This window comes from Strix aluco, chromosome 8 (genome assembly GCF_031877795.1).
Source record: "Strix aluco isolate bStrAlu1 chromosome 8, bStrAlu1.hap1, whole genome shotgun sequence".
NCBI classification, from domain to species: Eukaryota; Metazoa; Chordata; class Aves; order Strigiformes; family Strigidae; genus Strix; species Strix aluco.
In genome coordinates, this window is record NC_133938.1 from 20,985,115 (window position 1) to 21,002,779 (window position 17,665).

At 42.5% G+C, this 17,665-nt stretch overlaps 1 protein-coding gene across 4 annotated transcripts in view; it reads right to left on the bottom strand.

The window, feature by feature from the left end:
* DPYD (dihydropyrimidine dehydrogenase) overlaps window positions 1-16,668 on the bottom strand; it is a 367,570-nt gene extending 350,902 nt beyond the window's left edge. For 3 of the 4 annotated variants that reach the window (XR_012624149.1, XM_074832563.1, XM_074832566.1), the window contains exon 1: window positions 16,548-16,668. Coding sequence is in view for 3 of the 4 variants with exons in the window: in XM_074832563.1 (XP_074688664.1) it covers window positions 16,548-16,586 (39 nt within the window). In the remaining variant the exon portion in view is untranslated. The remainder of the gene's footprint in view (window positions 1-16,547) is intronic. The other variant, XM_074832565.1, reaches the window with a different exon arrangement.
* Between the last annotated feature and the right edge of the window lie 997 nt (window positions 16,669-17,665).

A 17,665-nucleotide genomic window follows, 5' to 3' on the forward strand; every position in this document is an offset into this window, starting at 1 on the left:
AGTTCTCAAGGCCCAGAGAGTTGGAAGACGGGGCCCCACTTCTGTGGAGAGACAGCCAGCCTGTGACTAGGAAACGTGTCAGAAGACCAGCAGTGTTGCAGCTTCTCAGTGGCTGAGAAGTCGACAGGCTCAAGGGACTGGGCCTGACCCTGAATCCTGGTGCACATATGGGCAGGGGGGAGCTCAAACACACCTGGGAAAAGACTCAACTTTTAATCACAAGACTTATTTCTTCTCTGAGCCATACAGGCTCCGAGTCTCAAAAAAGAGCAAGAACTTGAAGGCCAATAGATGATCTTGTGGTAAGCATATTCTAGTTGTGCACTAACAGGTCACTGCCTTTAGCACAGCATTTAAGTACTACATCTTCATCTTTACATTTCCATGTAGCTTTAGATTTCCCCATAAGACAGACTGCTTCTATATCAGAACAAACACCTTTTGGCTTCTTGCACTCCTTACACAGCCTCTAATATTTAGTAAGACTTTTCTTTAACCTGTAATAATATCATAGCATACCAATATCCTAGAGGTGTGGCCCTAGATCCATTACTACATACTTAGAAAGTGGTGTTTCCAAAACAGTTTTCCCACTACAGATTTTCATGGTCCTCAGATTTCCCTGCATTATGTAAACACTGTTTCTTAACAAAATGAGCAATTTTCTAAATCACTCTCACAAAAACCAGGAGCCTTAGTTACGGATATGTCTATATTAACAAAGTTGTGGTTGTCCTGGGTTTGAGTGAGTGGTGGGGGTTTTTTGGCAGCAGGGGAGGGGGCTACAGTGGTGACCCCCTGTGAGAAGCTTCTTGAAGCTCCCCCGGCTCCAAGTCAGACCCACCTTTGCACCAAGGCCTGGCCAATTATCTGTGCCTCTGAGATAATGTATTTAAGAAGGGGAACCTGGGAGGAGTGGTGGGAGTTGTGAGAAGAACATCTGTGCGAACACCGAGGTCAGTGGAAGAAAGAAGGACAAGGGGGGGAGGTGTGTCGATGCAGAGACACCCCTGTGTCCCGTGGTGAGATGGCAGGGCCACCACCCCACCCCACCCCCCGCCACCCATGGGGGTCTACAGTGGAGCAGATGCTGATTTGCGGCCTGTGGAGGACCCCAAGCCGAGACAGGTGACTGCACCTGAAGAAGGCTGGAACTCTGTGTGAAGAAGGCCCTGCTGTTGCAGTTCAGTGCTGGGAGGATTGAAACACATGGGGCTAACCCACACTAGAGAAGCTAGGGAAACGTTGCGGCCCGTGGAAAGGATTCATGTCAGAGAGAGTTTGCGGAGGACTGTCTCCTGTGAGAGGGGGACTGCCCTGGAGCAGGGGAAGAATGCCAGAAGTCGTTCCCCTCCCTGAGGTGGAAGAAGCGGCAGGACCAACTGCACCCCCCATTCCCTGCGCTCTGGGCCACTAGGGGAAGAGGAGGTCGAGATATCGGGAGCAAAGCTGAGCCCGGGAAAAAGGGAGGGATGGGGCAAGGTGTTTTCAAGATTTGGTAATGCTTCTCACAGTCCTACTCTGTCTGTTAAGTGTTGTTGTTGTTGTTAGTGTCTAAATTAAATCTATGGGGTTTTTTTCTTCCCCTAACAAGTCTGTCTTTTGCTCAAAACTGTAATGGGTGAGTCATCCCTCCCTGTCCTTACCTCGACTGCTGAGACTTTTGCTTTATTTTCTCCTCACCAGCACTGGAGAGGAAGGGGGGAGTGAGCTGCTGCATGGTGCTTAGTTGCCCTCTGAGCTGAAACCATAACAGTTGTATACCTCACGCACTATCTGTTATGTAAGCAAAGTTAATATATTACAGATTAATAAAGTAGCAAAATTACACAACCCTAAACACGGTTTACCTGATTTTGTTGATACATTAACTTTCAGGCTAAGAGCTTGATTTCTCTAGCTCAGCAATGCATTATGCTAGGTATTACTATAAATTCTACAAGGTTTATTAAAATAGAAAACAAAAAGTGTCACTTGCTTCCCATAGATAACAACCACTCCTCTCTATCGGAAGAGCTCTGGGTGGTAAATTACACTGCTGGAAACTCTGCATGCTACCTCCTTGACACAACTAATCTCTGCAGAAATACCTTGACCCTCACAGGGAAAACTAAAGTGAATACTCACCCTCCATGCTTAACTTTTAAGTATCCAAGTAGTATCCCAGTATTCCGTGAACTATTCACATAGTTAGCACAAGGACATATACATTAAAAGCCACACAGCTTAAAGCAGGCTCACACTCCATCATACCACAAGATAAAGTTCTCAAATCTAAGGCTTCTCCAGGAACATCCTACTCTGTGATAGACCACATTTTTGCACTATAAAAAATACACTACATCAAAAGGTATTAGGGTTAACATAGCAAATTCAGGGAAGGTGTAGCTGAGCACAGCTCTCGTGGATTTACTCAAAGTTGAATTTACTATTATGTATTTATTTTCTTGACTAAAACATTATTTAATTTACAGCCTTTAAAAGAAAGAAGTGTTTAAAATTTAGTGCACCTATCCTTCTGCACCTACATTTAACATTTTAATACATTTTCTCCCTAACTGGACAGTCTTTAGTCATCCAACTAATAGGCTAAGTGCAAAACACCAGAGCAATTGGTGTCACAGCCTTGATTTTTAGATTCTTGACTGCTGTTACTTTAAGCACATGCATAGTCTCCACAGTCTGTGAAACCCACTACACTCAAAGTTACCTTTTTTCATCTTCCTAATAAAAATATCTTCTTTCTTTACAAATCAAAAATTAAAGCGTCAGAAAATATTTGGGTTTGCACCACAGGTATAACAGAAGTTTTTGGTTTCCTCACTATAATATTTACCTACGCCTCGATTGCTTGCGCATCAAATTGCTCTGTTACATGAGGAATACTAAATAACATTTGTAACTGCTCACTCATATGGAGAGTCATTTAATGAATATCTCACAGCAAAAAGGATCATTATCATACACATACATTTACATCTTACTTCTATTTTTCTGCAAGACAAACACATTGAAAGCAAGCTCAGTTGCCTTTGGAAATAAACTCAGTGCCAAAATCAAAAATAGGCCATTGTATCCCCATAATTGAACCTCTCAATTGAACCCTCAATTGCAGGTGTTTGCTTAACCAAAACCCAAACTTGTATTAGAGACATGACAGTTAATGAAAAGTGAATGCTCTACTGACTTCTGATCATAGTAGAGAAATTCACATTAAAAGTTATTACCGCTTTAAGTTTAATCATTGGCAAAATCAGCGGAACTAATTTTAGCTGAGCAAAGCAATGTTCTGAAAACTTTGTTAAAAGGTGATTTTCAAAGTCCAATAAATGAACCTGAAATGCGAGGGTGAGAGTGACAATATACATCCAAAAGATCTAGTACATTCAGTGCTTGAAACACATGTGAACATTTGTATTTCTTCCAAGAACATGCCAACTATCTATCAGTACTGACTTTCTAAATCTGTTGCAACATTAAGAAGCAACAAGTAAACTTACCTATGTGCAATGAATGTGCAAACTCCTACAAAAATTTCAGAAGCAACTGTTTAATACAATGGTAAAATACAAAACTGACAACGGAACTACTGATTTTCTAATAATTTTGTGTACACATCAGAGCATCCTAATCAAAAAGGAAAAAATAACCAGCATTAGAAGGAAAATAGAAATGTGAAGGATTTGTTAATTATATACTTATATTATAATTATAAAGGTTTGATATGTGAAGCCACATATTAAAATATTATTAAATGTCTGATAACTGAAAAAGTAACACAGCCAATTTTTAAGCAATAAAATTTGATAGCCCATGCAAGTAAGGCAAGATGAAACTGTTGCCAATATTTCCTTTTCCTTCTACCATGTCATTGTCTTCTTTTGCAGAATCACATAGTGATACTATGTTGACACCTTTAAGCAAAGAAATGTGACATTCCATAAATACATAGGGCATCACATGCATTATAGATGACAATGGAACACATATCAATAATGGGGAATACAAAGCAATACCTTGGAGTTCTTTGCTCTTATTCAACAATTGTAATTTTTAAATCTTATTGACATTAAATACTGCTGAATGTGTGGGCCACAGGCGATACTCAAAAAACCAGGATAATCAGATTAGGTTGCCCAATCTAAAAACATGCCAGCAAACATTTGGATTCTGATCTATCATACTTTGTCACATGCTTATACAGAAAACTTATTTTTAACATACTTTATAAAGAGTGTTGCATGTAGTAGTATTATTTTCCAACTCTTTTACTTATCAAGCCAAACTGCATTTCTGCTATGTGTCCTCTAAACAGGGAAGAATTATTATTTTTATCATTTGTAAGGTTTTCTAAAAATATTATTTAAGTAGTTCTCCTATAAACATACTGTAATGATTCTAAAGTCTTTCATTCCAAGCTGCAGAAAAATTTAAGTATTGGACTTTTGCAAAAATAAAATTCCCATCTTGCTGACAGGACAAAGCTCTCTTTCCTAGACTACAAAATACAAGACCCCAAAGCTGTCATTCAAATAGGATGGAAATATTAACAAACACTTCTCTCAGATCAACATCCCTTTGTGATTTGGTATGAGCAGGAGACAATACTGCAGAGCAATAGGAACAGCTGTAATTGAAGTAACATTATTTAGTACACAAGAAATGATGCAAAGGAAAAGTACCCAGGAAACTGTTATTTAAGTGCTTTTGCTATCTTCCTGCTCTTCTCCACCTGATAGTTTCAGAAACATGCCAGAAGAACCAACAGTTCAATGTGGATTTGGTCTTTACTTTCTTCAGCTCGACTTTAGGTCAGCTCTTCTTTTAGGTACTGTTTACCCACTCTTCCTGAGCAAAGGCCTACATTCACAGACAAGTAAGTTTCATAAGTAAGGCAGGTGACTAACTCCAGAGGTGGAAGTTGCATGCCCAGGTCAGTTTCCTCTTACAGCAACTGAGGAAGGGATTCACAGCTGCCAGCATGCCAAGCAGGACACCCCATCTGGGTCTGACAAAATACCAAACAGAAAAGAGGTACACAACCACACAATCACAATGTTCTCTCTCAGCCTCCTGGACTTATTAACTGGCAGCCTTTGCACAGACATTCCTCTACAATGATGGTTCACAGCCTGAAACTCTACCTGAGTTCAAACGCTTACCTCTACTCAAATGCATGAGTGTCCTAGCTTCCATTTGAAATGGAGGGAAAGGGGGAAGAGTCACAGGAAATTACAAGAGCAGCCATTTTTGCATAAGTCTAATGGTTACTGGAGTGACCCTGGAAAGAGAAGACCTCCATCCCCATGTTCCTGCCTTCCACTGACCAGGACAGAAGGCATACCTAGGTGAAGGAGCTGATTAGCTGTTCAGCTGAGATTACAAAAGCAAATCAGAGAGCAAATATGACAAGAACACTATTCCAGCACTAATAGACTTTTGACAAAACTCTCAAGACTGCTTATATATTTTTCATTAAGGGTTCATTGATTAAGTGCATAGAGAACATTACGCTGGGAGTTAAAAATGAGCTAACCTTGATTTTGTGCTAAATACTTCTTGGGGTTCCTAAATCAATTCATCTTATCTCCTCTCCTGGTGCCAAGGTTTGGCAGCATGCAAGCTACTCTGCATTACTTAAGAACAAATATTCTACAGTCTTATGAAAACTATTTCTTATCATATTGTAACAAATTGGAACTGGCCCTTCAGCAGTCAATAGTATTGGTTACTGCTGACTGCTGACATTTTACTCAGACTGTAGGTTTTTTGAGAAGAGATAATATTTTCATTTTTTCTGTTCTGTATTCATTTCATTTCTGCATTTTATCACCAGTGTTCTAGAACAACTTCTGTTGTGGTTATCTTATTCGATTTTTTTTCTCTCCTAACTCTTTTGTCACTCTCTCACTTCCATCTGTTTTGAAAAGCTATGTATAAGCTTACTAAAATCTTTAAAATTTTGCGTTTTCAATTGGAACTGAAAAAAGGGCAATATCAAACACAGCTTTAAAATGGAAGCAGAATAAATCTGGGAACCCTGCTAATCTCCCATCTCGTGTTCCTGTCATTAGCACACGCACACACCCACACGCAAGCCTGTGAGTGAATTTGCACCAGCTTACTTTGTCCCTTGGATTTTGAAGACTGCCAAGGTTGCAAGGGAGGGAGGTATACCTCTAACACTGATGAACAAATTTGTTAAGGCTGAAATCAGATCTTGTATTCACCTGTAGTTATATTCCAAAATATTACACTACACAACACCTTGCGCACAGATCCTCACACCATTTACTGATAACGTTCCTTAACAGCTAGTACAGAGACCTAAAATGACACACCGAGAAGGACAGCGGGCTTTAATTTCATCGGCACGAAATCAAAGTCAAATCTGGTACTCCTTCCCATTTTTGCCCTGAGCAGTAAGTCATGAATTACTTCTTCAATACTGATTTAATTTACAAATTTCCTAAATACGATGGCTACACCCTATCTCACAAACCTCATTTTTAACCTTAACATGTGACATAATATGAAAACTGCTGACACAAATAATTGACTGCTTTATTATAAATAAGAATACTTTAAATTATTTTTAAAATGTCTCATAAATCCACATTAAGTCTACTTTATTGATTTCAAAAAAGTTCATTTTATTTCCATAGCAATAATCCATGATCTGAGCACTTAAAAAAAACCCACTTTTCTCAGTTTTAACTGTCATTGAAATATCCTTCATTTCAAAGATATCAAGAAATTATCACTATTCACTTTCAATACAAAGCCTCTTACATTTCAGCTGTCATTTTCAAAAAATCATACTGAAAATAGTGTTTCTAAGCAGAGTTCAGTTGCAGTGTAATAAGTAATAATTTCATCAATTAGCAGTATTCAGCATCCACTGAGAGTTCTCTCACTATTATTTTATTCATAGAGTCCTTTGTGGAAGTAGCATACTAAAAAGATCCATTTATCCTTCAAGGTTTTTCATAAATGTGTCATACATCTTAGAAAACAATTGGTTATTATTCTCGTTCAATCTAAATAACTATAATAACTTCCAGGTGTAAAACCTCTTTTTATACTTCCAATCTTCTTTACTCACATTATGGGTCTACATTTTTAATAACCTATTCGAACACTTCTACCTACTTTCACACATTCATTCTGGAGTTTTGCATGGATGCTAGACATGCCTGGATGGGAGGGTAGTCAGCTTATTGTTAAGAGCAGAATAGAACTGGGTTTCATAGAATGCCCTTCACAATCAAGGCAAAAACAAGCATTTTATAATGAGCATAGATGCTAGAATAGATCCTAACAGTGCAATGGCTGTAAAGGAAAATGCTGCGATTGTTAAATTCAGCAATAGCTTGCTTCCAGTGCCTATTTTATTTCTCCTTACCTCTAGATTCCTCCACATTATCAGCCACTATCAGCCCATTTCTCCTCACCCAGAAGGACATGTCCTGCCTTCTGTCCTTTCATCTCAAGACTGCAAAGGGGTCCCTTCAAAGCACAGTATTATCATTTCTTAATCAACTAACGGAGATGTGATTGGGCAGTATGAGGACCTGTCTCAAGGCTGGGTAGACAGTCCTCTGCAGATTGTACAGCACAAGCAAACATCCCTGTCTTAGGAAACAGTAGCCCAAATTTCAGCGATGCACCTCCTGCACAGCAGCCTGCTCCATTCTCTCCGAGTTGGTCAAACGTTTTGTTGACCGAGAAAACCCTGGCCAGGAGAGTTCATTTCAACAGAAGTTGCTTCAATTTAAATAAGGCCTCTCAGAGCACAGCGAACAAAATCACAACAAGGAACCAAGGAAAGCGTGCAGCGATATATTAATAAATAAACTAAGTACCACAACAACCAATCTGAAAGTGGCACAGTCTAATCTCCATAATAAATATAAACCTAATGACATTGCACATATGACTAATACTTGAAAGAAGTGCATCATTAGGAAGAAGAGATTAACATCAAACTTTCGAAGCAGCTTTCAATTTTTCCACCTCATCTCTACATTCTCGAAGTGATGTGCACAGGTACATCTCTTTAAAAGACTGCATACACCGGCAAGATGTGTAAATCAGACAGCTTGGCTGCCTGGACACTTCTCTCTTTAATTACATACATAATTGTTTTTGAACCTGAAATTAAAATGTCAGAATGCACCATGATTGCCTTTAACTGATGGCTACCATCCCATCTAAATGGAAATATTTAGATTCATCACCTAGATATTTTTTTAATTAGCTTTCAAATGAAGTCACAGGCAAGCATGTCTGCCTTCTCCCATTTGCACTGTTGGTGTCAAGCTGAACTGGAAAGGCCAACCATTTCAATGAACTAAAATAAACGTAATTTTAAGGTCAAGTCACTTGTAACACTTCAGGCAGCAAATGTCATACTGAAAATAAAATTGAACCTTGGCTTGAGCAGAGATGAAAGGTTTGGCATTTCAAGGACTTCGTTGTGTTTATCACTTTAAATTTACAAATAAAATACTGGCATCACATATACTAATATTTATCATAGTAATAAAGCTTTCTGAAACGATATGTATAAATACTGGAAGCATTATTTAAAAAAAAAAAAAAAAAAAACAAAAAACAACACTTTTATAGGTAGGTTTACCCTAATTTCAAATCGTGAAGTCTCTACAAGACCTAAAACCACACAAAATTCCACATTGGCTTAGTGAGGCATCTCTGACTATGGTAAGAGACCAGACGCTTCATAAGAAGATCTAAGTATTTTGACATATGGCAGAAGTGAAATTGCCCAACTCAGTCCACAGCATAAGAAAACAAGGATGTTGAAAAAGTGGGTTATTTCATTTGTTCTGAGTCTACACATCAAAGGTATGGGTGTATTTCTCCCTATCCCCAGCCTGAGCAGTCACCCAAGACTGGCCATCTAAGGTTGACCTTCTACGGCCATCAAACGGAATAAGTCACCTCCCACCACTCACAATGCGTGCTAATACAGTGACATCTGAGGGAATTAAAACGTCTCATGGCTTTGACTAAGGCCTACCACTGTTTAATGTGGAATCTCAGTTTACTCTAAGACCTTCACAAATACACTCATAGGTTTGATATAGACATGCTAGTCATCCAGATGATGCATTTCCGAGGGGAATAAACCCCACTTCTGTTACAAGGCAGTTAAGGAGTTTATACAGTGATTTCTGAGCTGTCTCGGGGGCAGAGTACATAACAGAATTGCTTCACAAATAGATTCTTGCATTCTTCCTGCTTGCAAGGAAAACTGGATCTCTTTGGCGTCAATCTGGGCTGAGAATGGTGATTCTACTACAACTTAACTGGGTAATAGTTTATGATTTGGATAATATTAAGAAAAAATTCCTATACATATCTTGATCTAACCAGTCCCCAAATGCACTTGCTTTGGCATTTCAGCTTCACTGTGTCTTCTAATTTTTGCTGTTGCTGTTGGGTTTTTTCTAATGATATTTAAAGAAGCTTGTCCCCTTGAATCCTATGTTCTTTGCCATCTGCAACACCAAAAGAAATTCGGGTATTTCTTATAGTTGTAAGAGTCCATAACCAGAAAAAAAAAGCAATTTAAAGTTAAACTTAAGACCCAGTCTGAATCACCTGCTATTTCATAAAAGAACACACCTTGCCAATTTGAAGGCAAAATGTTGTTCTTATTTCTAATTAGCATTATTGTAAGAAGAAAACTGGAGAATTTAGTTCATTTCCTCCACTTACTTCTTTACCTGCTTTCTTCCCCAGTCCAATTTGACCTGGATATATTTGATTTTTTTGATATTTACATTTTGAATTATGGCATCGTATTTGAACTGCATACAGACCAAGACAACAAAATGCCCACCAAGACCTGTATAGCCAATCTCTGTTGGCATGTTTCACAAACTGATACCCTGCACATGTAAAAACATCAGAGATTTATGCTGTTCTGATCTGCAAGAAGAAATCTGCCCTTAGTACACAAATGACAGCAAATGAAAATGAAAAGACTTTGAATAACATGCCCACACAAACACCACCCTCTGAGCTTCTGATAAGACGTTTATGGCCAAAGGTTTCCTAACCCCAAATGTTTGATCTCTTTGCCAAATCACATACTTGCCGAAGTCTCATATAGAGGCACAAATCCTGCTCTTCTCAAAGGCGACGGCACAGGGCAAGGAGCAGAGTGTGTAACACTGTACTGATGAAATAAAAAAAGGAATAGAAATCATATGCTAATAAGAGGAGGGAGGTTGCCAGGCAACCAGGGAGGGAGAGAAAGCAGTTTTTGATTTGAACTCCGTGCTGTCAAAGGGTTAGTATAGCCAGAACAAACAGGACATACTCAATCCAGCTTGTCTGCAATCACCAAAAATTTCAGCTTTTCTCAACATTTTAAGTAGAAGTGTGTTCCCAACTCAGTGCCAGCTATGTGTGTGCTCCCTGAGTCATTTTACTGACAGTGGCAAAATGACACAGGATAGGATGGACAGGAGATTTTTAAAAAGTGTGCATTTGAAAAGCAGCAGCATGTGCCTTTGGGTAGCACAAACTGCATCATGCATGTAGACTGGCTTGTAGGATGGAGATAGTTGTGCAACCCTGGGTCCAAGCAAATCCCAGTCTGTCAGATACAGCCACACCTCTCGGCTCACTGAAAACTGTGCAAGTTCTGCCCTGCTGCTAAAACTGCACCCCTTCAAATACATCTCAAAAGACTGCCCTGAACCACTGCACGCTTGTCACATCTGATGGGCAAAATCCTGCCTCACAGATCTCAGCTTCCTATATCAACATGTAGTTTTACTTTCTTAAAAGACGTAACACTAAGCAGAGGAAAGAATAAAATTCAAGTCCAGTCTACAACAAAATCATCATGAAATCCATTTATGTAACAAAAAGGAAAACTAATTTCAATTCCTTCTTGTTTTCAGAGTTGTTAACTGCAGTGACAACTTGTAAGTCCCAGCCATGAGAAAAAGTGGGAGTAGCAGATCTTATTTTAAAGACCTTCTTACAAAAAGGGTAAAATTTTTAAAATGGGGAAAAAATTGGAAGTTGAATTCATGAGTAACATTAAAACTCAAAGGTCAAACAAAAATGAAAAGCATGAGAGTCAATTTTTTTTTTTCCAATAACATTATTTTGGAGGACTTGACTGAATTTCAGTGCTACCATTTAGCAGACTATTGGCAGTGGAGGCAAAACCACATATAAATCTTTGAGCATCAACAGGATTTGCATGAAAAGATAAAATGTTTCATACAGAAGACTTTCCTTCCTACTTGCCAGACCAGGCTTTAACCTGATGAGTAAATCATATTCTTCAATTCTCCAAGACAGACATGATAATTGTGGTCTATAATCTTCCACGAGGTCTTAGTAATCATGCTATAATTGCTGTTCCACTCAGCTAAGAGTTTACTACAATAAAACCACGAAAACAATGAAAGAGCTTGAGAAATTCATTAAACAAAAATAGCTAAACAGAAAGTTTTGTTTCCTCACTGATTGCTTGTCAAATGACCCTAGGAAGACACAGCCATCAATCTGGAACAGCCATCTGATCATCATGGCAAGCTATAAAGCAATAACTTTAAAAAAATCTACATATTAAAGCTTCATTATGGAACTTCAAACAACTAGCAGGTATCTACAACAGGGAGAGACACTCTAATAACTGGGGCTTTTTAAAATAAAAGTTTAGCCCAGATCAAAGAAAGCTAGCTTCAGCTATTTATTCACATAACTGTTGTTTGACAGTTTTGTGAGCCATGCTGACTAGTAGGATTCCCTGCTATCTTGCTGGAGGTTTCCTGTGTTTTTACAGTATTCTTTATTTTTCAATCCTTGCTCTGCTTCCCCCCTTGGAGGACACTAAGCTTAGCTCTCAGACATACCTTCAAGGCACTGCCTTTGCTACCTGCAGTCTTTCACAGTTCTAGTCCATTTGTATTCAGAGAATAAACCTGACAAGCAAAACTTGCTTCCCTTGCTGTCATAGTCCATGCTTTGTAGCACCCCCTAAGTATATATCCCAGGGAAAGAAGAACAGTCATAGCTATCACACCTGCTACTTTAAGTGCTACGGAAATGGCAGGTTGTCCAATAAAGTTTCCTTGAGGCTTAGGGGCACTTCCCAGGTGCCCTTACATGCAGCAGGAAGCATGGCACAAGAAGTCCTGTTCCCCCATCTACCCAACCCTGGAACCAGCTGTGGCCTTTGAGTTCAGGTGTGCTGTCTGCACCCTTGGTGAGCTGCTCAGACAGGCTATAACCTCATTCCACCTTTGTTAGCAGCCTTCAGAGAGCAGTTTATATTTTGCTGCTGAAGAAACCCAAAATCAACATGCACGTGCCTGCTATGCACTGAGGAACTCCTGGAGCCTTTCGTGTCCTCACTAAGCCTCAGCACCCAATGAGTGCTGTCTGGCCCTTAAGAAACACTCCTTTCTACCCTGAAGTTAACATACTTTGTAAAGCTTTTGTCCACAATAGGCAACAGCAACTTATTTATACCTATGGATTACTCCACCACAGAAATAAGAGTACAGCGCACAAGAAGCACAGCAAATGGATTAATTTTATAATAACTTTTCAAACAAAAAGACGTGATTTAAGAGATATCTATATTTCTAAAGCTAAATGAAGAGAAAGCTTGATACAGGTACAGGGATGATGTTCATTATAAGTGAAAGCGACACAAATTCACCCTGGTAGTTCTCAGACAATTCCCAGACTGCTATTTTAGAACATGGCTCTAACCCTTCACACCTTTCCTTTTATTCTCACAAGTCAGGCATCAGTGCTAACATCTGGAAACAGCTGTGACAGCATGCTAGGTACCCAGCCGCTGGCCCAGCAAGGAATTACCCATTCGTCAACACCCAACCCCCCTTTAAACATATGCAATAGATGATTCAGAGGGAAGGTTAGATCAGTGAAATGCCAGCATACTCTCTACCTACTGTAAGAACGATAACCCTGTTTCATAGTAAGGTATGTGGGGGGTGGGTGTTAATTTACTGTCAGTGTTTTAGGTTTGTGACAACAATGTGGCAAAGCATCTCCGCTGAGAAGAAGCCCTTACCAAGGAAGGCTGGGAGACCTACCTTCACTAGCTGTAGACTGGATGGCAGAGTTAGAAAGTATCCACCACCCAAACATCACTGAATGAGATGGCTGGAGGGACTACAGAGAAAGACTGGAATGCAGTCAGGAAAACATAGCATGCAGAGAACAGTATTAAATAATGTCAGTCAAGGTGGTGTCATCCTGCATGAACTCAAGAAACTAAGTTAAGATTCTACTCAGCACTTCACAGTTTTGCCATTCATTAACTTCCGAGTACTTGATCTGACAACTTTAATTCTTTAAAGAACCATGAAGTTTCCAATAGATACAATTATGTATGGTTTACACACAATGATAATAAGGAATCAGCTAAAAAAAAAAAAAAAAAGAAAAAAAGGCAGGCAAAAAAAGAAAGGCTTACTTTCCCAGAGTATCATTGGGAAAGGTATGTATGAAGCCTGTAAAGACTACCTGGAGTTTCAACATGCGTTTAACAAACACTGTTGCACGCTACAACTTAATAAGGGAATGCTGTCCCTATACTGTAGATTTCAAAGCTTCTTATAAATATCTAAAGATATAATAAATAAAAAGCCAAGACAAATTCTTGCACCATGCATCCAAGGTGGGTACTTTCACCCGTAGCTATTTTGGAATGGGCTTTCTTTCCTTTTGCTTAGAGTTTCTGCACTCAAGGAATATTCTCAGAACATTTTGACAGAGATTTGACCAGATTCAAAAAAAGGCAGTGTTTGGGTTCTGTGGGCTTGCCAGTAGTTTGGGGTTTTCTCTGGGTTTTGGTTTGGGGTTGGGGGGGGGAGCGGGGGGCGTGTCTGGGGTTTTTTGTTTAGTTTGCTTTGGGTTTTTTTAACAGTAACATTTATTGGAGAAGACCCTGTATTTTAATCACAACACTCCTAGTCTACCACAATTTGGAAAGCAGACTTTTAGAACAAGATTATCTATGCAATTTCTTCATCTTCTTTAGTTAGGCCAGATTTGCTCAGAAGCTGAAGCTGCTGGCTAAACCAACCAAGGGGCACAAGATTCCTCAGAGACAGCTTCCTGGAGTTTTTCTTTACTAACTTGGAGAATTGGCTGTGACTCTAACACAGAAGTAGCCAACTGGCTACTTCTAACACACATTCTTGGCTCCTCTTTAACCAATGACATCACTCTTTTTATCCAGCATTAACTATCTAAATAAAAGATAAAGTAGTACCAAGACTCCAAAGGTCATAGTTAATATTTTAATTATATGAACTATGTTTGAAATACTAACCATTGAGATGAGTTTAATGAAAACATTCTTTCAGTTTTTATACTGTAGCCAAGAAAATGACTAAAGTATTCAAGTTGTGCTGCCAGTCCTCATGTAGATAGACTTCTTGACTCAACAACCAAATTTCTGAGAATATTTATCTACAATGATATAGGCTTAGCTAACATGCAGCTCCCCTACATCAAAGAAAAAGATAAAATACATTTGTATTGAAAATACACTACTCTTTTTTTTTTTTTTTTCCCAAAAAGAGGCCCCAATCAGTAATTTCTGATATATTCATCTAGGAGACAAATCATACAGTGACTAAATTTATTCAAACAGATGGGGAAAGGATGATACATTTGGTTAGAAGTAGACTCCTTGATTTCCTTGTTAATTTAAATGAGTGCTGAAAACAAAACCACAGGAAGATACTGACCAAAGTTTCTATTTCCAACCTGAGAGTAAAGCAAACACTAGTGTTTTTCAAGATCCATCAGTCTTCTAAATCATGCAATGCTGCATACTATTACCAACTAATGATCCTACAATAATATATTGTTGTTTGAATCTGAATCATACATACCTAGAAATGCAAAACAATGTAATCCCAGAAATATTTTGCATTAAAAATTTGAGGAAAGTACTCAGAAACTTATATTGCTAAAATCAAATTTTTGTAATAGAAAAACAAACTTCAGCACTTGCAGAAAAATTCCAGATTGGCTGCTCTGAAAATACTGAGCTAGTAAAAGACAGTACTGATTTCATAGCACAGTGCCTCCCTAAATGCCAGGAAAACTTCTACGATCATTCATTCTTCCCATCCATTCCATGTTTCAGTTTTATCAGAGTATCTGTAAGAGCATTTCTGGACATTAGTCATGGTTTGAGCAGCAGCTCGGTTAGGAAAAGGACTGGACACAAAAACTGAATATAAGAATTGATGATAAAAATCAGTCACAACTGACATAGAGGTGTATTCAAGCTGCTGCTGTGCATGTTTGCATATTATGACTGGGCCCTCAATGAGCTGCAATAGTCCACCCTAAACCTATATTTTAAACTTCAAAGTATACCACAGCAAAAAGTTGTGTCAGGCTGGAACAAGACTGTCAAACGAGAAGTTGGTTTATTGTCACTTTGTTCTTTACTAGACTCTGTAAAAGAGCTAAAGCTTACAGCCACGTGCAAGGTCCTGTGATGTGTGGGAGAACGCTACCTTGAGTCCCAGCGATGCAACCTGGCTAGCATCAGCAGGAGCTCACCACATGCTACGCTGCACTAGCCTTGGTTCCACTCCACCTCACCTCTGCCTTGCACCAGGCCACGTCCAGACCCTACTTCCAGGCTCCCAGTCTGACCTGCTGCAAGGAACGTCATGCAAAAACGTTAAGTGCCACTGGTACTGGAAGCCACTTGCAGCAAGGGTACTACTCCTGCCATACTCCTCAGCATTCCATGCAACTGCTTTACTCCCAGGAGACACGGTGCGCTACGTCAGCTCAGCTGGGCCCGTAGCGGGACAGTGGAGAACTGAGGGCCCGCACACCTCGAAGGCCACTGAGGCCGAGACCGTGAGGCGCTGTGAGAGGGCCCGCCCGGGCAGCTTGAGGCCCGTGAGGCCGCCCAGGGCCTCCTCAGGCCACGGCCCCCGAGCAGCCCTGACCCGCAGGAACCCTGCCAGAGCCGGACGGGAGACCTCACCGCGGGAGACGGGGCTCGCCCAGACCCAGCCCTCGACTTCGCCGGCGGGGAGTGACGGGAGGCGGCGGGGAGAAGGGGAGGCGCCGGGCACCGCCCCCTCACGCCCCCACACACCCCTCGACCGCGCGGCGGCCCCGCTCACCGGGGCGAGGGACGGGGACGCGGGGCGAGGGCTGGAGCGGTGCCTCAGGCCGCCGCCGCCGCCCCGGCGGCCACCCCCGACAAGGGCTGCGGCTGCCCGGGCGGCAGGCCAGCCCCCGGGGCCGGGGCTGGCTCTGCCCGGTACCGCCGGGGCTGCCCGTGGCCGGCCCCGCGGGGGGGCGGCACGGCACGGCGGAGCGAGGCCCCGGCCGCCGCTGGCGGGCAGCGGCAACAGCGGCCAGGCACTTCCTAACGCAGCCAAACTTTGCTGGGCGCTCCCGGCCCGGGCGCCGCCGCCGGGCAGAGCCCCCTCCCCGCTAGCGACAGCCGCACGTCCCGGCAGGGCGAGTGGTACCTCAATGTCCACCGGGTCCCGGCTCAGCACACGAGCCATGGTGTCCGCACCGCCACCGCCTTCCCCCGGCTCCCCGCAGTCCCGGAGTGGAGCGGAGCGGAGCGCGGGAGGAGGCGGAGCCGCCAGCCCGGACAGCAACGCCCAAGTGGGCGGTCGCCCCCCGCGCCGGGCCGGGGCCGCCCCGCCGGGCAGAGCCGCCGCGGGTCAGGGGTGGCCCGGCGGGGCGAGGGGCTGGCGTCGTCGCGGGACGGGAGCGTTCCTGGCCCGGCACCTCGGCGCGGCGACGGCTCGCGTCGCTGACCTCAGGCCCGCGGCGGGCGTCGACGGTCACCGAGGGGAGAGGCGGCGGCCGGGCAGAAGCCCTCCACAGGGGCTTCGGGGCACGCTCCGCCCGCTGGGAATCGGTCCCGCACGGCACGGCCGCGGCACCGCCGCTGCCCAAAGCGCGGGTGGCCCGGGGCCCGGCCTCGCCTCCATGAGTTGCCGCAGCATCCCACGCCAGAGCCCACAGACAGTCATCCCGTCTCGGTCCACATGCCACAGCCTCCTTCGCCCTTCCCTGTCCCTGTTGGTGGGAGGGGAAGCGGGGGACCGGGCCAAACCTCACCCTGGTTGTTTATTTCATGAAAATCCCCCAAGAGGAGCTTGCACGCCAGAGCCGCCGCCACAGCACCGTGGTGAGGTCCAGAGGCAGAGAGGGGACCCTTCCCGGGGTTACACACACCCCCCTTCCCCGCATTGCTGGCCTGGGCTGTCCCTGAACCTTCACCCTGCTCCCCCCAGGGGCAGCGAGCCTTCCCTCCCCCTGCGGCCCCTCAGCAGATTCCTTCCCCCTTCCCCCGCAGAAGCCATCCTGCCGCAGGGAGTGCCACAAGGACAAGCAGGCCAGGTCAGGCAGGCCCTGTGCTCTCCTAAGTTTCTCTCCTCCCAAATACTGCAGTTTAGTACCACAAACACAACATTTATGGTATCACTGAAGTAAACATTCCCACTGCAACATGCCTACAAAGATGTTCCACCTTCCCTGCTACCTTAACAAACAGCAAAAGCAAGTATTGTCCATTTAAAAAAACCAAACAAACATCACCATAACATCAATTTCTAGACAGCACTTTCAA